General features: G+C 43.2%; 1 protein-coding gene across 1 annotated transcript in view; it reads right to left on the reverse strand.

The window, feature by feature from the left end:
- Nucleotides 1-26089, reverse strand: part of LIMCH1 (LIM and calponin homology domains 1) — a gene marked incomplete at both ends in the record, with an annotated part of 360621 nt that overhangs the window by 57612 nt on the left and 276920 nt on the right. Inside the window, 9 exons of the mRNA XM_080697252.1 lie at nt 4307-4342; nt 8538-8804; nt 9231-9342; nt 9443-9561; nt 11027-11356; nt 11904-12155; nt 15321-15623; nt 22695-22943; nt 24134-24386. Coding sequence (XP_080553378.1) covers nt 4307-4342; nt 8538-8804; nt 9231-9342; nt 9443-9561; nt 11027-11356; nt 11904-12155; nt 15321-15623; nt 22695-22943; nt 24134-24386 — 1921 coding nt within the window. The remainder of the gene's footprint in view (nt 1-4306; nt 4343-8537; nt 8805-9230; nt 9343-9442; nt 9562-11026; nt 11357-11903; nt 12156-15320; nt 15624-22694; nt 22944-24133; nt 24387-26089) is intronic.

Raw genomic sequence — 26089 nt, forward strand, 5'->3', positions numbered from 1 at the left:
TTTGAAGCCAGCTTAACATACAGAAAAAGAAAAGCCATGCACTTAGGTACCAGCCAATTTTAGACATCATCAGTGATGTCCAAAATTTGTCACCCCGTGGCCAGGCATCCAACAGCGGCAGCATCGTTGGATGCAACGGGGCCCTCAGGCAGCTCCACGGGCAGCTCTCCGGAAGAAGAGGACCCAAGGCAGCAGCTGCCCACCCTCATTTCCATCTACTTAAAAGGAGCCGGCGTGAATGGTCAAGTAGCGCTCCCCTTTCTCTAGGTGTGGGGCCTTTAAGATCTGACCTTAGAGAACCAAGACTGAAGACTGAACTAGTGAGCTGCCTTCTCCAAAGTGGTCTAAAAGTCCCAGTGCATTGAAGGATTTTTATCGGAGGCACTTAGCAGGATGATGAGGCACCCAGGAAGATGCCACATCTACTCCGCAGTGTTGACCTCAGCATCCCTGCCTTCCAGAAAAATACACTACAGTTCTCAAAAGGGGAGAAGGGCTGCGATTTGGGGGGGGGGGTCTATTTTATACCATTTATTAATGTCATTTAAGAAAGATTTAGGAATTTACTGAATCAGCTAGAAAAGTCTAAACCCCTGTTTGTTATACTTCGTGATCAAAATTCTTATGTCAGCCTTCTAGAATGAGAATGAAATTCATTCCATTCCTTCCGTCACAGTTAAGAGAAAAAATAAAGTCTTACTTTTAAAATATATGGCCTAGTAAGTTATTTTCAAGGCAATTTATAATCTTTGCTACGATCTTAGAAAACATAAACCTCTTGGATCCAGGACTTTATTATATTTTGACAAGTAGTTTTGTGGGAGAAGAAAAGAGGCCCCTTCCTTCAACTTTGCCATCTCTAATTTCTCCAGGGCAAATTTTGGTGGTACTGGGGTTCCTGGAAGCCCTTCTACCTCCGGGCAACACTCCCAGACCGATTTATATTTTTATTTGGAAACAGGGTCTCTTAAACCAGCAAAGTGGGCTTCGAACTTGCGCGATCCTCCTGTCTCCGCTTCCCAAGCACCGGGATTACAAGCATGTGCCACCACGCCCGGCTAAGCCTTGGCTTTTTTCTTTTTCTTTCTTTTTTTTTTTTTTAAGAAATATCAGAAAACTGGTTAAAAAAGAATCAACAAAGATAAGTGTGATACCATCCTATCGTTTTTTTTTTTGTTTTGTTTTGTTTTTTTAAAGGAGCTGAGAAAGTTGAGACTGGATAATATTATACAGAAGATGGGCCGAGTCACCATTTAGAAAATGTCCTCTAAGCCGGGCGTGGTGGGCACGCTTGTAATCCCTGAGCTTGGGAGGCGGAGACAGGAGGATCGCGCGGGTTCGGAGCCAGCCTCGCTGGTTTAAGAGACCCTGTTTCCACATAAGAAAGTTAAAAAATAGGTCTGGGAGTGTAGCCCGTGGGAGTGTATCCCAGAGGTAGAAGGGTTTCCAGGAACCCCAGTACCACCAAAAAAAAAAAAAAAAGTCCTCTAACTCAGAGGTGGGTCTTGGCTCCAAGTGGAAGCGGTGTGGGGCTGGGGCTGGTGGTGGCGGTGGCCGTGGGGGGCCTGGAGAAGCTCATCTTCCCAGATATTAAAGTATCTTGGTCCAACCCTGCGCTTCTCTGCCACCAACACCTGTCTGTGCCCTTGAGCTCTCAAGACAAGGGTCTCTATTTGCAGGGCCTTTCTTGGAGGGCGGGTTGGCATTTTTGAAGAATGGCATGGAATTTTCTCAAGGAAAGCTGTTGGCTCACATCTAAGGTAAGGAAGAGAATTCAGAATCAAAGGCCTCAGACTCTCCCAAGATGCAGACTTCTTTGGGAGGGGAGTGCCGGGCGAGGAAGACGAGCAGCCGGGAAAGGGCAAGAAGGTGAAACTCAATCACGGAAACATTCTCGGCTGGCCAGGGGGCGGAAATTTCTCCGACTGACCGCCTACGTGGTAGGTCTGGCCCTGACCTATATTCTCCTTCAAGGGCACATCTTTTTTTGATTGAGCTGTATTTTAAGAATGTGTCAATTATTAATAAATATAGTCTGTTCCAATAATTGCCTTTAAAGAGCTTGGAAAAGGAAGGGGGGAGAGGATAAGCTAAAAATAGTGTATGTTGTATTAGAAAATTAATTTCTGAAATCAGCGTTTCCATTTCTCCACCTGGTTTTTCATGTAAATTGTACCTACTATAAGCAGGAAATCTGGCACTTAGGATATTCCCAGCTAAGACCTCTGGGAAAGAGGTTCCTTTAACTCTTCTTGGTCCAGGGGGCTGTTTTTACAAACTAAAGGAGAAAGAGGAGTCCCCATTCTCATCCCTTTAAAAAAATGTGTGTGTGTGTGTGTGTGTGTGTGTGTGTGTGTGTGTGTGTGTGAGCTACTGGGGCTTGAACCCAAGGGAGTTCTACCTCCATGCTACCCTCCTGGCCCTTTAACACTCCTGCTCAATTCCTAAGGGCCTTGCTAAATTGCTGAGGCTAGCCTTGAACTTGCGATCCTCCTCTCTCAGCCTCCCAAGTACTGGAATTCCAGGCACCATTAGCTTTTTCTTTCCTTTTTTTTCTCTTGTGAGTGAGTGAGGTTTCCTGTTCCAGCACCGACAGAACCCTAAAGCTCTTGAGTGTAGCTTCGTTTCTCTCACCTCACAGGGCTTCCCCGAGGTCTATTTTAAGCCAAGCACACATGGGCTTTGTGTCGATGAAGGATAAATCCATTCTATCAAAATGTTTTTGTTCACCAAATGTCAGAGTAGGGTTTTGCCTATCAATCTTGTATAATCCTCCTTTCAGTGAATGTTAATATTACCACTGCAGGTTTTTAAAGTAATAACCAGGGCTCAGCTTTACACACTTCCCAGCTCTGTGCCGTCAAGCTCAGGTGGAGTTTGGTTTTGAGGCAGGAATCTTCTGTACGTCAGGTAACTGGCCAGGCACTGGAAGCTTGGCCGGGCACGCTGGCTTTCAGGGGGCTAGCAGTCCAAGCTGAGATACCATCTTGAGCATGGCATGGACAAAACACAACGGGAAAACTCTGAAATTCCTTCTGCCTAACCTCATCGTCTTCAATGGAAATGATATTTGTGGGTCCTAAACCCTGATTTAAACATCTCATTGGGTAATTTGAAACTGGTTAAGAGGAGAAGGCTAAACAGTAAAGCTGGTGTGAACTCTTCTAGTGGTACAGCCTCCGCCAGACCGCAGAATACTTCTCCCAGAGAGGTGAGAGGCCAGGCTCGGCAGAGCACTGATGTTGGAATTAGATATTAATCATGTTTGTAAAAACACAATTACTTAAATATGGGAAGGCTGGTATTCTTATTCTGCAAAAAAAAAAAAAAACTTTTTCCTTGTATATTAACTGCAGAATGATCTGCATGTGGGAAATCCCTTTTTTGGGACTGGAGGCTGAATCCAGGGGCATTTTACCTCCAAGCTATATCCCCAGCCCTTTTTAGATTTTTTTTTTATTTATTTAAACAGGGTCTCATTAAGTTGCAGGACCTCACTAAGTGGCTAAGACTAGCCTCAAATCAGCAATTCTCCTGTCTCAGCCTCTCAAGTACAAGGATTACAGATGTGCCTATAGTACACGCCTAGCTAAAAACAAATCCGTTTTTTGGAAGATTTAATGTGGTCTCAAATGGGAGGGTCTGGATTCTTTTCTGATTTGGTGAGGCCAGGGTGGGGGCTGGGGAGTGGGGACAGGCTCTCCAGCAGTGAGAAGCAAGTCTCAAGTAAAGGACGCCCAAGCCATGGTTACATCCTTGACCCCTTGCTACACCACGGAACCTGGTCAAATGCTTCGGTCTCAAGCATCCCACAGTTTATATGACTCTAACCTGGGAGGAACTTGGGTTTCTGAATCTATAATTAGTGGCTTAAGGTTTATTTTTGTAGTTTGAAAGGGAAAAAAAAAATGGGAGTACAGGAATGACTACTTCATTGTTAGCACTAAGCCCCAATGTCTCAAGAAGGCAACGCCAAACTCAGAATGCCCTTTGCACAGTTCCGTGGTTCAGGAGGGGTACGAACGTCCAAACGGCAATGGCGAGCAACCTGAACATGCCCAGCCTATGAAAAGCAAATGCTAAGTTTCAAGCAGCAGCTGTGTATTGGAATCATGCTTAAGTCGCTCCTTGATCCTCCTTGCACCGAACATATGCTCTGCATTCCAACTTCAAGAGCGTGGCCGCGCGAGCCAGTGAACTATTCAGTTCACTGTGCCCTCGGTTGCATTTCAATTAGTGGTAAGTACTGGAAGCATGCAGTTTAGGCTAGTAATTAACGTAATCCTAGGAAGACAAGACCACTTACTCTGCGTCATCTGACACAGGAGTTCTCGGACCGTATCTATAAGACCAAATACAAAATTAGAGGGCTGGCAAGGCAGAAAGTTAACGCTGAAACCAAGCTGCAAATGGAAACTGCTGGGGAAGCGCGCGGGTGCCAAACCTTTTTTTTTTTTTTTTTTTTGCTGATCAGACTGAAAGAGAAGTGTCATTATACAATTAGCAATATTCGTTCGCTGCTGAAAATCAAAGACAAGTCTTGACAGTTCTACTGAATACAAAATTTGCATTAAAACTGAGAGGAGAAAGACAATTCCATGCAATGCGTAAAGATAGAATCTGTCACATACAAACACAAAGAGGCGTAAGTGTTAACCCGCAATGTTTAGAGAAGGCAGCTTAGAACACAAAGGTGTATTAATGGTCATTTGTAAACAGGTGAAGTGTTCATGCCTTTCTGTTGGCAGCACTGGGCTGTCATGGTCACCAATGCCCAAGCACACTCCTACCACCCTTTCCCTAATATGTTAATGCATTTGCAAAAGTCAGAAAGTGTTTCTATAGTTTTCTGAAAGCAAACCAGAACTCCAACCAGAATCCCAATCAGTGCCTTCCCCATGCATTTGACAAAAACCGCAATTCCTAGAAAACTGGTAGCCTTAATCAAAAGCAGACTCGGGTCATATTCCATAACTTGAAAAACCAGTTTTTCCCCCCAATCTTTTTAGTTCTTCTGATAATTGAGATCTATAAAGTTGCATCCTCTGTAACAGTCATTTTAATTCTAAATATATCTGATGAAACAAAAAAAAATCAGTTCAGACAAAAAAATCAGAACACTGAAAGGCATCTTTTAAGTACATTCTTAAAAATGCAGCTTCTGGAAACGATCATCCCATTAGCAAAGGCAGACGTCAAGGAACAGTCCTTACCTATTACCTGAAAAGCTGGTTACTTCTGTGTTCTGAGGCGGACAAAGAATTATTGCAGTAAAGGAAATAAGTCTTGCTTTCAGGTTCCAATAAATTATATTTTGAGGTTGTCAGCAAGAAATTACCCGAGCTCATGAACAGGAAAAGGAATAATTTCTAAAGGTCTCTTTCCACAATCTTAGAGAAAACATGTGAGAATAGATCGGTATACAAATATCTTTACCTTTCTCTCAAATTTTTATCATTCTAGAACAGTCTGCATCCACTGATAATGATTCCAATCACAGAGAAGGCAGCTGTACCCGTGCAAAACCCCAAATCCCCATGGGGAAGCTAGGCAAGGAAAAGGTTTGCAAACCCTTTGCTTCTGTCAGTGTAAGAACCGTATCTTGTTTCTTCAGGGGAGAATTTCAGAAGGTGCTAAAGTGGATAGTACATCTTCAACGTTCCAAAATCACTGGCATAAAATAACAGGTGGCCAGTGCATTTTTTCACATCAAGTGAGAATGCATGAGGAATATGAATTCTGAATACTGGAAAATGTTTCCCAGTTGATAAGTAGCCTGCTGGAATACATTAATCACATACAGTGTTTTCTAAATTATCTTTGGAAGAGATCAGAGTAGTTATTCCTAATGGATAGCCAATGGAGAAATAATCTGTTAATAGGTGCTTTTTGAGTCTTTGGATATTTTGTTAGCATTCTATTGGTCTATAATATGCATAGAGAAAGCATGCCTACTATACACAAAAACTGTTGATGAATTTTCACAAACTGAACACACTCATAGTTTAGCATGGAGTGTTTTGTTCTATCAAAAAAGGACCCATCCTATGTATTCTTGAGTTCAGTTTCCTTGACACAGTATTTTGTTTGTGAGGTTTAGTTTTGCTGTTACATACAGAATATATTTAAATTGTTTCTACACAAAATAATTCATGGTCTCAAGGACATCTCTGCCAGCAAGTAGAGGTTTACACTAAAATCTAAGTTTCATGGGGGCAGGAATTTTTCAGTTTTGGTTCCTCGGAGAGTGATGAGAGTAGGTCCTCATTAAGTATTTGTTGAATACTTATTGGATGTTGGGGAAATTGAAAAGAATAGCATGAGATCTGAAGATAACCTTCTTTTGCCCCTTTACTACACACCTGTGCACCTGAGGAGTTTCTTCTCAGACTATTTTCTTAGCTTTAAAAGGGCACAAACTTCAGGACTGAGGGTATAGCCCAGAGGTAAAAAGCCCCTGGGTTCCAGCCCCCAGTACCACACACACAAAAAAAATAAAAATTAAAAATAATTTTAAAAGGGCAAAAACTTCAGAATTGCCTTTGTGGGTAAGGGAAAGATAATTAGAGGTTGGGCTTCATGTGGCTTTTTGAGGCTGCAGAAAACAAATAAGTAAAGGCAAGTGACACCCAAAAAAATCACTAATATGGAGATTTTTTTTTTTTTTTGGTAGTCCTGGGGATGGAACCCAGAGGCCTTCTACCTCTAGGCTACACTCCCAGACCTATTTTTTTTATATTTTATTTGGAAACAGGGTCTCTTAAACCAGCTGAGGCTGGCTTCGAATCTGCCTGATCCTCCTGTCTCAGCCTCCCAAGCGCGGGCATTACAAGTGTGCGCCACCACGCCCGGCTTAATATGGAGATTTTAAAAATGCAAAGTCGGTGAGTCAATAGACTATAGGGTACTATCGGGTGCCTGTCACAGTTGGCAAGAGCATCCTTCCCCCCCAAATCAGTCAGTTCATAAAGTTTAATTTTGAGGACAGGGATACTTAGACAACAGATCACTGAGATTTACTGATTACATTTATGTAACTTCAGCACTAATCAAGCATTTCAGACTTGATACTCAGCTGTGATATGTCTTTACATGGTAAGCTAGCATTTCCTTAATTGAGGGGAGGTATGATTTTACAGCTTGTCTCTTTCCCAGCACCCAGTCTGGTGTTTTACACATAGTAATTACTCAATAGCTATTTGTTGAAAGAGAACATTCCCAAGGTATATGCTGGCTTAATCACAGAAGCATGCCAGAGTTAATCTGACTGTACCTCCTTGTCTTCTAACTATTCATTCACATTTGAACAGAAAAAGGACTCTTTCCGAATCACAAATAGAGCAACAGATAGAAGTAACAGGAATTCATCAAGTTTCCAAGGTCTGCTCTAGTAACTTGATGGTTAGGACGGTGACTTTCAAATTTGGGGATTACTTAAGATTCTCCCTGCTGGTCACTCTGCCTCTGACCCGCCACCCTCAAGGACCATTACTTCCTATTTTATGGTGAGCTCATTACGATGTAAAGCATTCCTTACTTCTTGGCTCTATAATACTGGTCAGGCAGACCACACTTTTTTTTTTTATTTTAATGTAGTACTGGGGGTGGAACCCAGGGGCTTTCTACCTCCAAATGACACCTCCAGCCCTATTTTTTTATTCTTTTTTTTTTTTCTGGTGGTATTGGGGGTGGAACCCAGAGGCTTTCTCCTTCTGAGATATACTCCCAGACCTATTTTATATTTGGAAACAGGGTCTCACTAAGTTGCTGAGAGCCTCACTAAGTAGCTGAGGCTGGCTTCAAACCTGTATCACCCTCCTGTCTCAGCCTCCCTAACATGGGGATTAAAAGCGTGTGCCACCACACCTGGTTCTACTTTTTTATTCTTTATTTTGAAACAGGGTCTCACTGAATTGCAAAGGACCTCACTAAGTAGCTGGGATCACAAGCATGTGCTGTCATGCCCAGCTAGACCACACTTTAAACAAAGAAATATATCACTCTTATTAAATGGCCACCAAGACCTCAATACACAGGATCTTGAGCCACAGGATTATTATTTCCGTAATTTTCTTCTTCGTCAAGTCAGAGTGTGAAATAAAAATCCTATCTCTTCAAGGCAATGAATCTTTGCTAATGTTAAAAAGTTAAATTACAAATCTTGTAAGCAGCATTCATGTTTTTTGGCCTGGAATCAGAGTCAAGTAAGGCAAAAAGTATTTTAACAACTTTACCCAAAGGCTCCTCTGCAAGCCAGGAAGAAACAGGATTTCCAATTTACACTGCCCACCAGATGAACATTAGAAAGAAAGCTTAACAGGTAAATCCACTACTGAACTATTCTTTCCACACCTGCTTACATGCAAAATAGAAAAAAAAATTCTTGGCAGATGAAAAAGGTTTTAATCATTCAGCTTCTGCTGGCAATACAGGTGAGTGGCGTTGATGCCCTGTGCTGTATTAATTACACACTCAAAGCATGTGCCAAGGCTCAGGACGAGAAGCAAAGTCACGAAGACACGGGATAACCTTCTGACCTCCGATCGCTCCTGTCCACAGGTGGACCCTGGGCGGACTCCTCCACCTCTTTCTGCTTTGCAAATGGAACTGGAAGGAACTGGTTCTGGTTGGATCCAGTGTGTCTAGGGGACATCCCAATTCTCCTGGTCATCATGTCATCTTTTTGTGAATCAGTCACCTTTTCTTGGCCTTTTAGTTCACTTCCACTGCAGGGAGGACCTGTGTTGTTCTCTGATTTCTCTTCTGTCTCCGAGGTCTTGCATTCAGGGGCCAGAGGACATGCCCTAGGGCAACATTCAGTCCAGCCAGTCAAGGCCACTTTAGCGCTAAAGATAACTCAGCAGCATCACTCATTGGTCACTCATTGCCATTAAAACAGTCGAAGCCAGCATCCACAGAGGCAGAAGCACAGAGAAGCTCTGCAGGGAGTCCCAGCTAGTACTCACGTGGGGAACCTTCCCTTTCTGCTTCTCATAATTGCTGAGAGTGAAATTTGGCCGCTCCCTAGCCACATGCAAAGGCTAAAACCTCTACCCAGAGAGGGCACCGGCAGCAGCACTGTGATCCTGGGATGGGCACATTCCTCCAAGGGACTTTGCTTCTGCTACATAAGTCACCCCGTGGGTACTGGGATGCTAAGCTCTTTGGGGGAACACACCAGCCACACACAGCAGAGGCAGCACACCACGGGGTTCAGGCAGGAAGCTCACGGTGGCTCGCTGCGCTCCTCTGATCTTTCTGCCTTCAGTGGCAGCTCAGAATCCCTTTGATTGACTCCTTCATTTTCTTCTTTGCCATTCTGGGGCAGCTGCTTGGATATAACTAGAGCCAGAGGGGACAGCTTTACTCCTGGACAGAATTCACCAGGGGCCTGCCCTCGACATCCATCACCTCCCGGGGGGGCAGGACAACGGCTCCTCACCTTCCTCTGTCCTCCTTGGGCACTCGCCCACACCGCGGACCTGCTCTTCTGAAGACTCTGGTGCAGGAGCCAGCTGTGAGGCCCTTTTGCAACTCTCATCTATGCCAGAATTCACTATCCTATTGCTAATTGAGAAGTGTGATGGCAAGAGAGAAGAGGAAAAGGCTTATGAACAGAGTCAACGAAAGAAGTTGGTTGAGACTGACCCACTGAGATGGTTCTGCTGCTCTCGCTCCCCAGGCAGGTTAGTAAGGGCGACACAATGAGACGGGGATAAGGGAATCTGAACCCGGGCAAGGGCCCAAGGAAAGTCAAGCAAGCCGGGCGTTCCCGTCACCACTGGGCTGGGTGATGGCTTTCACGGCCTTCAAGACCTTGAGGCTGCATTTCTCAGTAATTTCCTACTTCCTTCAGAGGCTCATGGGCTTCTGAAGCCCTTGCTGTGTGTAGCTGGTGTGCTTATATCTGTAGCCTATTCTCTTCTTTGGTGCCACCCCCAGTTTGGAACCACCACTATCTTCTTTGGAGTGCAAGGGCTGAGCGTGGAGAGGATGCCGTGAGCATCTTCTCCCACCATGCAGCAGAGACGGAGGTCCCTAGGACAACCCACAGTCATGGGTTGTCCTGTACCTGCTTAATGGGAGAGAGACCAGCCCAAACTGAACCAGCAAGAAGAAGGCTCGGGAATTCAAACAGCTGGGTGACTTTCAGGGAGGAAGAAGGAGTGATAGGCCAATAAGCCACTTCCTCTCAATCTGAGCAGGGATTCATCCACAAAATACCACTTGACCTACACCCTTCAAATAGGAGTCTTTTTTCGCTCAAGATTTATTACATAATTTTAAAGCTTAAAGGAGAGAAGAGACCTTTTGTTGTTGCTGCTGTTGTTGCAATGCCAGGAATGGAACCCAGGGCATTTTACCTCTGAACTACACACCCAACCCTATTTTTTATTTTTTATTTTGAAGCAGAGTCTCACTAAGTTACGGAGGGCCTCACTAAGTAGCTGAGGCTGTCCGCGAGCCGCGATCCTCCTGGCTCAGCCTCTCAAATGCTGGGATAACAAGCGTGCGCCACCACGCCTGGCTATTTTTTAACGTGTCTACTTGGATGCCTCAAAAGTTGAGCTCATGTTCATTCAATATTTTCAACTAATAAAATGAATCTTAATGCAGTCGAGGGAAAAAGACTCATTCGCAGAGAATACTGGCATTCCCCGGCAGCAATTCTGGAGATGACAAAACCCAAAATGAATGGCTGCCATCTAACTCTACACACAGACTTCCCTCCAGGGGTCCCTCAAAGTGACTTCTCTGCTTTTCAACAAAAAAGTCTGTTAAAACTATTTTATCTCCAGGGGTTTGTGTAATGTGCTTCAGAAAATTTTTGGTGTGTGTGTGTATGTGTGTGTGTGTGTGTGTGTGTGTGTGTGTGTGTGTGTAGTGCTAGGGATGGAACCCAGGGCCTTATGCATGCCAGACAGACACTCCACCCCAGTGCTAGAGCCCCCCACCCCAGCAAGGTTGTTAAAAGCAGCCATGACTCCTATGTAGATATTCCTATACAGGGATGGTGGAAATATACCTGCTGTCCTTTTGTGGATTAAGTGTTTGGTCTTTGTTTAAGCTGGAGGCAGCCGCTGAGTCAGTGGACACAGAGAAAGTCTGAATCTTGCTGCTATGACTGACGGCTTCTTCTACATCGTCCCTAGGCCCAGCCTTGCCGATGCTGAGCCGCTTCCATTTCTGCTGATCTATCTCTGTCACTGGCCCAAAGTGCACAAACTTCTGCCTAGGCCCAGACGATTTCGTGTAGGCCCTGGCTCTGCGGCTGGCCAAGTCATCGCGGATGGCCGTCTCTGCACTGATTTGTGGCGAAGGCTCTGGGGCACAGATGTGCTGAGCTTCTACATCCCTACTCAGACCAGAAATAAGTCTCAAAGATTTCTAAGGCGAGTACAAATCAGTAAGAGGTTTAAAACACAGAGCTAGCTGCTTAAAAAAATATTTCTATGGTTAGAGAAGACTTGCTTTTCCATTAGACAATCCAATGAAGAAATTGGCATTGTTGTGCATAGGTGAGTAGTGTTTTAAGTGCTTATCACTCTCAAATAATCAATTCTAACATCATAAATGATGTCCTAAGAAAATCATAGGCATGGTGGAATAATTGAATTACTTAAAGATCAAGTTTAAAATCCTTACAATAAAACAAGTCTAGCAAAACCAATAACCATTCATAGGAAGTCGGCTGGTAAAAGAGGCTGTTTTCTGCTAAAGTGGCTTGTTGACTTTTAGTATTTCTAAGTTGCATCTCAAGTAGGACATGCTGATATCTAGAAGCTGTGATTTTGGCCAGTCATCACAATTAAAAACAAAAGGCTAGGCATGTGATTATTTCAACATTAAATAATAGCACTGCCAGGGTGTGGGGAAGAGAGGCCAGAGGGGCATGGACACACCTCGACTTTCCTGACACTTTGAGCCTCTCCCAGGTCTGCAGGTCAGCTTCTGTAATGCTGGAGAGCGTGACGAAGCTCGGAGCCTCGCGGTGAGGGGCGTGAGGGGCGAGGCTGCCCTGGATTCTCCGCTGGGCCAGGTCATCCCTGTGGAGGTCTGGGACCTTCCCGAGTCCCTCTCCCACCGGTTCATTCTCTTGAGCTCGCATCATGCAGATCACTGCTGACTTCACCTCTTCTCTCTGGCCCTGATTTCTGTCAATTTGATCCAGGCCCCCATATCATCAGAAAAATTAGGATCAAGGAAGAGCAGATAAACAATGACAAATGTGGAAATTCAGAGGCCACAGACAGCACAAAAGGATGGAAGCACCTTTCCCTTTCTTGAAAATATGGAGCCATTTGGGGCTGTGATTACTTTCATCTAGGCTGCCCTTTTTTTTTTTTTTTTCAGTACTGGGGATGGAACTTAGGGACATTTTACCTCCAAGCTACACTCCCAGCCCTATTTTTTTAGTCTTTTTTATTTTTGAAACAGGGTCTCACTAAGTTACAAAGGGCCTCGCTAAGTAGCTGAGGCTATCTGCGAACCGCGATCCTCTGGTCTCAGCCTCTGGAATGCTGGGATTACAAGCGTGCACCACCATGCCTGGGTAGGCCGCCTTTCTAATGCTGCAGTGAGACAGAGTTTCTTCCCCACAGCAGATGACAGTCTCCAGTTTAGTCTAGGAAGAAAAGCCAGAGTCACCGAAGAACTATTAAGAACGGTAATGGGATTTTAGTTTGACAGTAATGATGCCTAATTCCCACACTATTCAAGTTATTGTAATGAATTCAAGTTTTCTGATTGAATCCCTTAGCACTCTCGGATTATTTATTTATTTATTTTTTACTACATAAGTAAAATGTTAGTAATGAGCTCTACATGATCCAAATTCTAGGATTAGTTTGGAGATAGCTGGAATGTTTTTCACATATGAAACCTCTCAACCATAAACCCATGACTGCCAGAAAGTGAATTCTGAAGAAAGTTTCAGGGTAGGCTACTGTACCCTGAAGAAGAGAGTATATGCTCCTTACCTGAGTTTGCAGACTCAATAACTATTTGTTTCTTGTGTTAGTAATCTGCCTTCTTTGTGTTAAGCTGATATTTTCAATTGTTCTACTTAAAAGTGAACATTAGCTGAGAATGTTGAACATTAGCTGCGATATCTATGTGCATAAATAATCCATCTCATCAAAAGTCAACTTCTAGTTTTCTTGAAATGGAAAAATCTCAAAAACATACACAAATAGGCCTTTTATTTTTTTTTCAAAACATCATCCAAGCCAGAAAACCAAGCAGTACTCTTTTGCTCCCTAGATACTTTGGTGCCTGTGCAGAGCCTTGTCAAATAGGATGGCGATAGAATTTTTTATTTACTTTTTAACCTGGGAAAAGGGATCAAGGAACGGTATAGCAAAGAGCCACCAGGGAACTCCTCTTTACTTATTTATTTGTTCCATCAGTTCTTTGATGCTCTCCAGACATGTCATGATCTTTTCCGAACCCAGAGTTGTCTCCCCCAAACAGGTCAAGTGACAACTGACAGATGCAGCCAGAAATACTAGGAATTCGAATTGCATGGATGAGAAAGGGAAAAAGGGCTACACTAAATCTACTCATCTTCCTAACTCTAACTGCTGATCACCGCCAATATACCTGGATATTAGTCAGTTATACAAAAGTCTTCATTTTACTTGCAAAAAATGATTCCCACTGCAAGGTCCTCCAAGCACGGCTGGTTGTAAGGCATGCTAACAGGGAACACAGATGCAGAGTCTCCTGAATCTATCATGTGTCCTGTGGGAAAATGGAGCTGGGTTTTCTCTGCTTGAATCCTTGTTCTGCTTCCAGGGACCTTTTCTGAGTTTGTACCTGGTGCTTCCTTAAAACAACACAACAAACAACAACAACAACAAACACTACCTCTTCACTGAGCTCAATATCTCTGTCCAAAGAACCATTTTTTTCATTGTATAAAGCACAGATATGGTAACAGTCTTCTGAGTTCAATAGACTTCAAAACTTCTAAGAAGATGATGTGTATAAAAATAAGGAAGATGCTAATTCTGATTTTGGTGAGGAAAAATACAAACAAAACAAACCCTGCAGGTTTAGATTCATGAAGCCGACTATTGAATGACATCACATCCCAGGACAAAAATCACTGGCCTCAGCAATCTCACTACAATTTTCCTTTCCCTAATTTATTTCAACATGTACAGGATGATTATCTCCTATTTAAAATGTTAGAGACCTGAAATAGTTTTATTTCAATTTTTTTCATATTTGGAAATGTTTGTACATACCTAAGTAATGAGATATCTTGGGGATAGAGCCCAAGTCTAGACTCCAAATTCATTTATGTTTCATATACACCCTAGAGACATAGCCTGAAGGTAATTTTTCTTTTTTACTTGAGATTGAGCTCAGGGACATTCTACCTGAGCTACATCTCCAGCCCTATTTTATTTTTAACTTTGAAATAGGGTCTTGCTAAGTTACTGCATCTGAGCTTGACATTTGGATGCTCCTATCTCAGCCTCACGAGCATTAGGATTACGATGTGTACCACCACACCTGCCTCAGAAGGTAATTTTATACAATATTTTTAATGCACCTGCATCTTGGCTGTGACCTGTCACATGAGGTTAGGTATAGCATTTTTTACTTGTAGTATCATGCAAGGTTTCAAAATGCTTTGGCTTCTGGAACATTTGGGATTTTCAGATTGGGATGCTCAACCTGCACTAAGATGTTAGGAGAAAAGTTGGGGGAAGAAAACAATGCCATGATCAGACACATCAAAGTGTATTTTATGTTTGAAGAGTGTTTTTGATGGAAAATATCCATCATCTAGGTAAACTTGCTGGCTCGAGAGACAAGAGAGTGAGCCTTCCCTACCCCATACATCTTAAAGTTGCTAATAAGAGAAAAGAGCATACAGAAAGCGAATAACTATGTTTTCTGCCTCCTTTGAAGGAAGCAGCCTCGCGAGGTGGTTGTTCTCTGAAAGGCCATAAGATCACAGGTCTATCTGGCCAATATTGTCAATCTAAGGAACCTGCACGCACATTTGTGGTGATGTGCTGTTTTGGTGCATCCACACACTGGAACTCGGTATTTCTTTGGTGAATCCAGGCTTGTTATGGAGATGGCCACTGGCCTCCCTGGCATGTGCATTCTGGCACCAGGGGAGTCTGGGGAATGGGGAGCTCTACTTCAAAGTAATTCACCATGGCGAGGTGCATGTAACTGGGCCCAGAAAGAGAGGAAGCGAGGCCAAGATACAAATCACCTTTGCCTAATTCTGTTCTCTCTTTTACACACACACACACACACACACACACACACACACACACACACACGATGCACACCTTTTGTATTCTGGACTTTTCTTTTCTGAGACTCCCTGTGAGAGATGTTTGCTGTTGACTAGTTTCTCTGTGTCTTTTTTCCGATAAGGCCCATAGAGGAGTTGATTCAGGGGCACCGCGGGCTTGGCTTGGTTCATCCTGGCTCTCCTGGCGGCAAAGTCATCTTTCTCAAGGTCAGGCAGGCGACAGGCAACTTCGTCCTCTGACTCTGAATCTTTGCCATGTTGGTGAGTCAGGAAAGGATTTTCTTTGCGAAGGATGATATCACGAATAGCTTCTTTCTCTTCACTTAATTGCTTTGGACTGATAGAGCAAAATTAAATGGAACTCCACATGTGATCACACCCTACCCAGAACTTAAATCCCCATCTCCAGGCAGACAATGGCGTTGTTAGTGAAAATTTCTCTTGGTATTGTTAGTTCAAATGGCATTGCTTTATTATTTTAGTCCAGAGTTGCAGCATAGTTAGGGTGGCTTTAAAGCCTTGAATTTAGCCAGCTACTAGCAATACCAAAAATTCATTTCAACTGCAGGGTTCTATTAGCCCCAGCAAAGCAGGATCCTAAATGGCTCTGGAAGTGACAATCCAAATTATTTTCATGAAGTTGGGAAAAAGTAAGCAGCTCTTGGTTGCTGGTCTTTCTTCCTGAGTGCACTGGTTATTCACCCAGTAGGTACCTGATTTGGTTTTTGACTGACAGGACAACACACCGAGCCACCAAGAAACTGATCTGGGGGAAACAAATGAACACAGCTGGAATGTGCCGATGGCAAAGTGGAAGGAAAGCCCTTTAGCCAAACTGAGCCAACCTGAAACATCTGGAATAGTTTGAGACCACTCCTAGGATGGACCCAACGCATCAAAGCGTATCGTGCCTGCACCCTCCCCGTAGCAACTTCTTCTTCCCCTCCTGTGCCCAGGACTTTCCACTCCAGCGCTTCTTTGTTATACGTGAAACGACCAGTACACTGTGGTAAGACTTTTTGCCAAAATGGTTTAAAATTATTACTGTGGTGAATCCCACTTTCAAAGGGGTCTCGAGGGCCTCTTTGAAGCAGGAACTTCATGTTGCTGAAAGCAAGCAGTTTAATAGTGGGATATCAGACAGTAAGCCTTAGGACTTTTTCCACTTTCTTTTGTGTCCCAGGGTGTGGGAGAACACAGCAATTGTGCCTGATGTGGCAGTCACACACCCCTCTCCCCTCCACCTTCTCATAGGACCAGGCTTGTTTCTAAGTAAAAACCAAGTGTTAAAACCTTGTTCATCATTTGTCTTCTCAGCTCATAGAGATGAAAAGTAAAGAAAATACCTTGACTTTTAAAGAAAGTTCACCCACTCTGTATGAGCTTTCTGAGAACAGATTAAGAGTAAATTTTTCATCCTCAAAGGACAAACTCATCTCAGGAATGAGGACAGGAGGAGCAATGAATCTTGTGTCTGGTTCCACCAGCTGGTTGGACCGTACTGTTGCTTTGCCCCTCTCTTCCTGAGGAAGTCGTTGTCATAAAGTGGCAGCCAATCCTCATTCCACCGGACTTTGAAAATCAAAGCATCATAGGTCATGCCCAGAAAACCTTTCATTGGTAACCACTGTTCTCAGGGAAATTGAAAACATGGAATGTGGGGGTCATGGCAATGTTTTGGTCTTGAATAAGTATATTTTTCTAATGTGAAATCCTGCCCTTTGAGTAGCAAAACCAATGTGCGACCACCTTCCTGGTTCCTCCTGGAAAAGATCTCACTCTCTGCTCCTGCCGCTTTGGCTAACATGTCTGGCAAGTGCCAACCAATATTGGTTGGCCATGACCACAAACACACTAAGTGCTGTCTGTCTGTATGTCCTGATCACTTTATATCTCATTCTAACGTATAATTACAATGCACCAATAAAAATGTATTTTAAAAAAAGCGATTAGTGGAAAAGGACAGGTGATTGACTTAATCTCTTCAAATGCATGTAAAAGACACACTGGTGCTAATGCAGGTAGCTAACAGTGCTGGAGTGCATACTGCTTGCTCTGATTCCTTGAGAGGCTTAATTCATTCAATCCTTCTACTAACCATCAAGGTCCTCATTATTATCATCCCCATTTTATCAAGTGGAAACTGGGTTAGGTTAAGAAACTCGCCTGAGGTCAAAGAGCTAGTGCTTAAGTTAAAATGCAAACCCCTGGTAATGCCAGCATTTGGGAGGCTGAGACAGGAGGACTGTGGTTCGCCGGTAGACTCAGCTACTTAGTGAGACCCTTTGCAACTTAGTGAGACCTTATTTCAAAATAAAGAATAAAAAATAGGTCTGGGGGTGTAGCTCAGAGGTAGAATGCCCCTGGGTTCCATCCCTAGAACTGAAAGAAAAAGAAAAAGAAAAAAAAAAAAAAAGCAAGCCCAGGCAGCCTGGCTCCAGAGGTCCTGTTCTGAGATGATGAATAAACCACTGGACTATTCATTAAATAAATGACCATGCCAAGAACAGTTCTGAAAGTAGAACATCATACTGAGGGAGGGAGGTGGGAGGGAGGGAGGGAGAAAGAGAGAGAAAGAGAGAGAAAGAGAGAGAGAGAGAGAGAGAGAGAGAGAGAGAGAGAGAGAGAATGAACGAACTTTATCATTACTATGGAAGCAGGAGAAAGGGAAGTACTTTGATTACTAAATAAAGGGATCCTGTGACTTGTGCCTACTTAGACTGAAGCTGTGATTTGCATTGGTAGTTATAAACAGCAATGTTCAAAATGTTCAGTCAGGACTAACGATAGCAGAATTCTAACTAACCATATCTGTACAACACCTTATAGTTTACAAAGTTCTTTCAAACCTACACTCCACAGAAGAGCACACATCTCCCATGGTCTCCTACCCAGTGTGGGCATGGACCCTCAGCTTGAATCCTTAGCTTCAAGAGTGGCACTCTTCCTGCTTTTTGGCTAGGACTCCTGGGCTTCAGCTCGGAAAGAAATCTTTAGAATAAAAAGCCTGCATTTATGCAAATTGTCCTGACAACTTGAGATGCCAATCTGAGCAGGGAGAATCTGGTTCCTTATACATCATGGAAGCCGAGCTGGGCTCCAAATTCCCTTGGTGCTTCTTTGTAGGCTAAAAGCCCAGTGAGGCAGGATTTGTTTCAAGTGATCTCAATTTAGATATGTGGCCTTCTATAAAAACAACTTTCCATATCACTGACCACTTAAAGATACTCCCTGCCCACTTGAAAAACAGAAGCAATGAATGATTTTTTTTTTTTTTTTTTTTTTTTTGCTAATTGCTTGAATTCTGTAACTTTAGAGCATCGAGCATCAGGGCAGACTCAGAGGAAAAAATAATGCTACAAACTCTAGCACTCCCAGCCATAAAATAATAAGTGGTATGCTTAGGGCAGGTTTGTGGGATAGTTATAGGTATCTCCTTACCAAAATATTCCAGTGACTTTTATCATGTGCTAGTGTATTTTTCTTGGTGGACCTTTGTAAAGCTCTGATATAGTTTACTTTATTGTCTAATAACTACAAGTCCCTGAGCAGCTAGTACATTTCAGAAGTACTAACATTTGGTTCAGGAAAACTGTAAGCTGGGAATTATGATTTCACTCTGCAGAAGGGAATATGAAGGTCTCCAGTTCAAATTATCTGCACGTCGTGTGTTTAAATCAATAGAGGGGAAAGCCTGGGCTGTCTGGCTTCATTTTTATGCAGAGGTCAGACATTTTTATTTCCTTCAAGTGATTTGTAGAGGAGTTGCTTTGGAAAGCGGGGCTTTGAGGTTGCTCGGTGGATACAGCTCATGTAGAAGGAACATGGTCCCATCCTGTGATGAGAACAAGCCTGGTTTCCAACCTGGAAACCCTGCCCAGCCTCATCTAAAACAAGTAAGGCTATCATGGAAGGAGAGATTATGGGCACAATGCAGGGGACAGGGCAGAAAAAGCCCTTGTCTCGAAGTTTCCAAGGCTTATATATTTCAAAGAGAATGAGATAATGATTTAAGCTAAGGAAGAGCTGGCATTTTCTTTCGCTTGGCAATGCATAACCAGGCAGCTCAGTGTGGCTGTCAGCTTGTTCTATTGAAAGACACTGGGCTCGCCAGAAAAGCCTGTTCGTCCTCTTGGGAATGTTGTGTGCAACACCACCAGCCTCCCTGTTCACCGGTCTCCAGGCAGAGCAGCTAATTTAGAGTGAGATTGGTGTGTGTTATGTGTTTGGCTGGTCCCAGGACCCGAGGCCCTCTGCAGCCACGAGCAGGGAACCGGCATCTGGGAAGGAGGGATACGGACGAATACGTGTCTGGCACTTGGCTCCGTCTGCTCTTCCTCTGAAGGTTTCTAGAATGTCTATTGTTCCTCAGAGACTCCCCCAACCCCCCACTATGTAATTAATTACTATGTGGTTGAGAAGATTCACAGACGAGCAGAAAACACTGAGTGCTGAAACATATGAAAACAATTAGAAGAGACGTACAATCACGTGGAACCTATAATTCAGTTAAAAAAAAAGTTTACTTCTCCAATGGGAGGATGCAAATCTCCATGGCATTTTAACTCAAGGAAAGTGAATCTCGGTTCTTAATTTATCCTCTTAAAAAAAGAGATCCTGAATTCTTTGGCATAGTCTTATATTTGGAGGGGGGTAGGTAATTAAGTTAACACAATCATAAAGTGAGCTAGAAAAAAGTAATTTATATCCTTTTATTTTTTTTACTTCAGCGGAAACTAATAAGTATATGCCACACATTTGTTAAGAAGTCTTACGCTCTGTCCTTGAGGCTGAACTTCCTTCTAATATGTTGTCTTACAGGAAGCCCGGGATTTTTAGGCTTCTAACCTCATGTGAAAATGGAATTACACGCACCTTTGATCCTATTTGCAGACTGTCTTTAAAATAATGTAAGGAGGTGTTCAAGAATGTTTGGGAAGCAAAAAAAAAAAAAATGGCTTAAAAATAGAGCCTTGCTATTTTTGCTGCACACCACGGGTCTCAAGCTTTTTCTCTCATCTCTGCAGACATACCTTCCCAGCTGAGAATGGGCCACAAGGAGCATCCTGGGCCCCTCTTCAGCCCAAAGATGCTATGGCCAGAATTCATCTGGATGTCGGAACATGACACTGAGGTTAAAAAGCTTTGAGAGACATCTGTGCATTTCAGTGATTTATGACCTTATTTTCCAGACACCAAGAATCCTTTTCTTCTTCGTGCTACACATTTTGTTTTAGTTAAGACTTTTGGCCACATTAAAAGCAGGACTCAAAATGTGGACAGACTTAGAATGACTCTTAACTCCATTGTGGCTTGCCAAAGAAGCGACAAAAACAGACATGCCAGGCTGGTGGCATGGAATGTGTAAAACTTTTATGAGTAATCTGGCAGCTGAAATATCTGACCAATGGATTCTGGGTTATTAGAACAGTCGTGGGGGCATTTTCTCTAGGAATATGCCAAATTTTCCTGAACCTGCTCAGTTAGAAGATCTGAGGTATGACATCAACTATCCTACAAATATGTGCTTCACAAAATTAACTTGAGTGAAATACATAAGCCAGATAATAGGAAATATGGTTGGAAGTATGGTGGACCACATTAACGGAACATACATCAATCAGAATTACATTTTTCACTAATTAGGATTCCCTGTCTCATACTCTATGTGAGGTGGCTCAATGTTTTATTTATCAAAGAGCTCAATGTTTATTGCAAAATAAGCCTCGCAGTCACTGATGTGGTACAGGATGTTCACGGAATCCCTGCCCCGTGCCTGACTTCTTTTCTCTACATCCTCATCACGCCTGTGTGTGCTCAGTCAGCCCGATGTGGCTCCCAGGACATCTCCTCCCACTCTTTTGGAGACTCTAAAGATGATGCTGTCATTGGTACATTTTGGCTTAGGGTCTTCACAGAAATGACAAAAAGGCTTGTGTGTCAGAGATGTAAAGATGACTTTTGTTTTGTACACTCATATTCTTCCGTGCTTCACTTAGTACGTGCTCTTATTGTGGGCTTAAAGATAGAAGTCTGAAAAACAGGTCATGGTGTCGGGATACTATTCATTTTTGTATCCTCAGCATCTAGCCCTATCTTTGGAAAAAGGAGATGTTGAAGGGATAGAGAAAAAAAAAAAAAACACCTGTGTCTGACAAGTCCTTTGAATCTATCTGCATTTCTTTTTTAAACAAAGATTCTATGACACTAACTCTTCATTAGAATTTTCTATGAGTGTTTTTATTTGTGTTAGAATTTTCTAGAAGCATGTATATGTTTAGAACAGGCACGGTTATCTGTGGGATACCACAGACAGGGAAGACTTATATCCTTGGCTTTTTATCAATACAAAACCGCTCTAGGATTAAATACGTGTAAGTCGGCACTGGCTATTTCAATTATGACCTGGACCACAGAAATAACCACATGTGGAGTTGTAAAGAGAAATGGAAACTGTTCTGTCAAAAGTGTGGGAGGCAGATGTGGTGCTGTGGTACAAGCAGTGGGCCCTGGCTACCAGGTCAGCGCTGACCAGCTCTGCAGGCCACCTACTGTCCCGGATCCTCTTCGGCAAACCGAGTGTGGCACCCATTTTTTTGAATTAAATGGAACAGCACTTGGCAAAGGAATGTCAATTGTCAGACTGCCACGAATGTCCGTTTGTCCCATAAATGCTGGCTGCACTGTTATTTGCTAGGATCATGGTGGTTATTATAAGAAAAATGAATCAACTTCTCAACACACTCCATAAAACTGTCCAACCTTCGTCTTCTGTGCCTGATTGGGGAAGATCTCCATCTCATGGGTAATATGAAGCTACAGGGACCACACACTGGCAGCTTTGTTACAATTAAGAGAATTACTCTATTCTTTGTTTTTGAATCCACACACTTCAGAAACTAAGGAGATGAATAAATTCAATCCTCCTTACTACTCCCTTAAGGCAAAGATAGGGAGTCGATCTTTGCAAATGTTCTCCACTTTCTAAAATGTTCTCCACTTCGACAGAATGATTATTTTCTAGGAATGTGTTAACTGAGATAATGAGCCATTTAGGAGTAGTATGAAAGTTAACAAGCCCTGAATAGTAGGAAAGTAAAAAGTTATTGCTAGGTGAATCCTGCAGGCCACAAATGACTGGCCCCAAGAACAAGGGACTGGGAGAAATTGAGATCAAGCAGCGGAGCTCAGCCCTTTCCTGCATGGAAAACAACCAAACACTTAGCAGAGACATGCCCGAAGACAAAACTACTATCTACTTTTGTTTGTTCAGAGTAGGAAAGAGTGCCACAACGGGACAAGCAGGAATTGGGGAAACGAGGTGGCAAGTCCAACTTGCGCTGGGCAGAGTCCAAGCCCATGGGCATGCAGGAAGCCAGGCAGGCAGCCCTCTGCTTGCAGAGCTAACCTGGCAAAGCGCTGCGCCGCGGGCATGACCTTGATTCCAGCTTGCTCTAGCCGCCTGCGTTTTTGAATTTCCGTAGCATCTTTGTCTTCAGACGTGGGAGCTGGTGCTACGGCAGCTCCCTCTGCAGGAGGCTGGTCCTTCCCGCTGTGGTCCGGTAACTCTAACTCACCGGGATCTGTCTGGCCCACGGGGTCTTCTTCATCAGGAGACCCCACTTCGCTTCCCTCTTCCTCTATCGTTTCAGGATAACTAGTGAGTTGGGCGATATGGTTTACCAAACTAACAGACTGGCCCGGGGAGCGGACTGTGTGTCATCTCCCAGCCATTCTGAGACCACTTTTCATTTAAAAAAGTCAAAGCATACAACGTAATTCTGGTAATGTGAAAAGAATTAAATGTAACTATTTGTTAACTCATAGAATACATCATGCTATAGACATGGATTAAGATCTATTCCAAAGTTGACATTGAAAGGAAAAAAAATTTTTCTCAGTTGGAAAAGTAAAATTCATTAGCTTTGTTCAATAATTAAAAGTTCTGGCAAAATGTCATTCAACAGAAATCATCATAGGTTGTAAAGGTGGACAATTGGAAAGTTTTCTTTATTACAAGGATATTGAAGGCAGGGACTCTATCTTATTTCCCATTGGGATCCCCAAACCTAAAAGACAGCACCTACGCCACAGTAGTTCACTAAATACATGGTGAACACATAACTACAAAGACATAGAGATTAAGGAATACTGGTTGTTTCTCTAAAGAGATGAGAAATCTAATGTATCTTTCACTTATGACCATTTTTACATTTAAAATGTTATTTCTTGGTAATGAGGATTGAACCCAGGAACATTCTATACACCCAGCCCTATTTTAATTTTTTAAAAAAATTCTGAAATAGTAATTCTTAATTACTAAATTGCCGAAGGTCTCACTAAGTTGCTGAGACTGACCTTGAACCTGCAATTCTCCTATCTCAGCCTCCCAAGTACTGGGTTTACAGGCGTACATCACCATGCCTGGCTTATTATGACTGTTTGACACATGGTGAAGCATGCTCAGTGCCTTGGCTGCACATTTGAATTTGTATCTAGATGAAATTGTATAGAGATTTAAAAAAGTCTTTTTTCATAAAAGTCTTTCTATACCTAATCTGAGAAGATCACGAGTCAGGCCATCACCGCAGATGGACATGGATGACAGATGTGTCCTCTGCATCCTGTCCACAGAACTGGCTTCAAACTTCTGTAAGTCAGACAAATATTTGCTGGATACCTACTCTGTGTCAGGCATAGTTCTAGCCGCCTTTGTGAAGCTGTGTTATTAACAAGCTCTCTCAGGCTCTGACCTGCCCGCTGCCTCTTGTAACCCTGCATCACAGCTCTGGGATGCTTAATCCATTTCACACCAGGAACGTCACGGGATGGGGCAGCAGACCTTACCTGAAGGGCCTCTCCCCGCCCAGGGGCGAGGTGGCTGTGCTCCAGCTCTTCCGGTATTCCTCTCGCTCAGCTTTCTTCTTCCTCAGAGGGGCCGGGACGTAGGCCGTCTGGTTGCTTTTGTTCGGGAGGTACTGGTTAAAAGGCACTGCTGATTTCGGCTCACCGTGCGAAGTCCTCCGTGCAGACATGTCATCCTTCTTTACATCCGGCAGCTTCCGATGCGGCAGGTCCGGTTCAGAGTCACTGCCTCTCCCTGGAAAAAAGAGGTGGGCGCTGCAGAAGGGCATCTGGCTGGCAGGAAAGCTCCCAACGGCCAGGATGCGGTGCTAGGGATGTGGTTAAGTCTGTGGGTTCCGGATTCCTTCCAAAAATTAATCACCTAACAAATCTAAAGTATCAGTCTGAATGAGCCTACTCTGGGAAAAGCTCTCTAAGCAAGAAAAATAATTTTAAAAGAAAGCACTAAATAGAAAAAAAAAAAAACAGAAGTAAGCCTAACTGTATTTGGAAATTTCAATGAGCAAGACATTTTCTGCTGAGATTGTGTGCCTCTCAAAAGAATAAAACATCAGTTCACCACAGAGTTTCCTACTGAGCTGCTGCACATCTCACACTGTGCTATCGACATTTTGACAAATAAGAATTATAAAAGGCCCCATGTGGTTGCACATGCCTCTAATCCCAGTACTTGGGAGGCTGAGATAGGAGGATTGTAGGTTGGAGGCCAACCTTAGCAACTTAGTGAGACTTCATCAACCGAGCGAGACCCTGTTTCCAAATAGAAAATAAAATCAGTCTGGGGAGTGTAGTTTGAAGGTGGAATGCCTCTAGGTTCAATCCATGGCACCAAAAAAACCAAACAAAAAAAAACAAAAGATAGTTTTTTTCTCTTTGAGGTATCTCTACAAAATCCACGAAATACCTGGATAATTTATGTTGTAATAAAGGAGTAGAGACCTAAAGAATGATAATAATTCAGAAAAGTTACAAATTTGGGTTATACCCAGGGGTCTGCCTTCCAAGAAGTGGCTGTGTCTCCCCTGCAGCAGAGCTCCACCTGGTCTTTTTTCCTTGAGATCGCTGTGGTCCTGCACGCGGCCTTCTCTTCTGCGCATTATACTTTCTACCTCGTGTGCTGAGCACAAGAGCTCAATGGCACGCGCAGGTTTTACCACACGAGCGGACAGCCTAATGTACTAATTCATGTACTAATGAGTACAGGAATTGGTTGGGCTTAAAGAGTGTTTTAGACGATCAAGGAATTCATTGTTGTTGAGTTTTCTGGGGGACAACCACCCCGATAATTATATAGTATTCTTGTTTCCTGAGTTTCTTCTCGTTAGATTTCTAATAGCTATTAGAATGAAGCTATCATTAAGATAAGCACTCTGGTGTAGGTAACCACCTTTCTTTTCTTTGTTTGTCTTAAGGTACTGGGGATCAAGCTCATGGTGTTCTACCACGGAGCTCTACCCCTAACTCAACAATTAATTGATTAATTGATTGATTGATTTTGAGATAGGGTCTCCGTAAATTGCCTTGGCTGGCCTGGAACTTGCAATTCTCTTGTCTCAGCCTCTTTAGAAACTAGGTTTACAGGTGAACGTTAATGTGCCGGACCCAAGGGAGCACCATTTTATTTATTAATAGATGAGAGCATTACCAAGTCATTCACTTCTACAGATAACAAATAGAAATAGATCTATTTAAACGTAAGAGCTTCCTACTGAGAGCCGGTAGATGCGGCAGGATAACAGAGGGGACGGTGTGCAGGGTTTTAAACCAGATCCATTAATTTTGAGTTCTGCTACTCTTTTTTTGTGTGGTTTGTTCGCTTGTTTTATAGAGGGGATGGAACCCAGGGACGTTCCACCTCTGAGCTATCTCCCTAGTCTTTTTTATCCTTTTTCTTTCGATATAGGGTCTGGCTGACTTGCTGAGGCTGGCCTTGAACCT

This window comes from Muscardinus avellanarius (genome assembly GCF_963383645.1).
Source record: "Muscardinus avellanarius genome assembly, chromosome: 6".
In the NCBI taxonomy this organism is placed as follows: Eukaryota; Metazoa; Chordata; class Mammalia; order Rodentia; family Gliridae; genus Muscardinus; species Muscardinus avellanarius.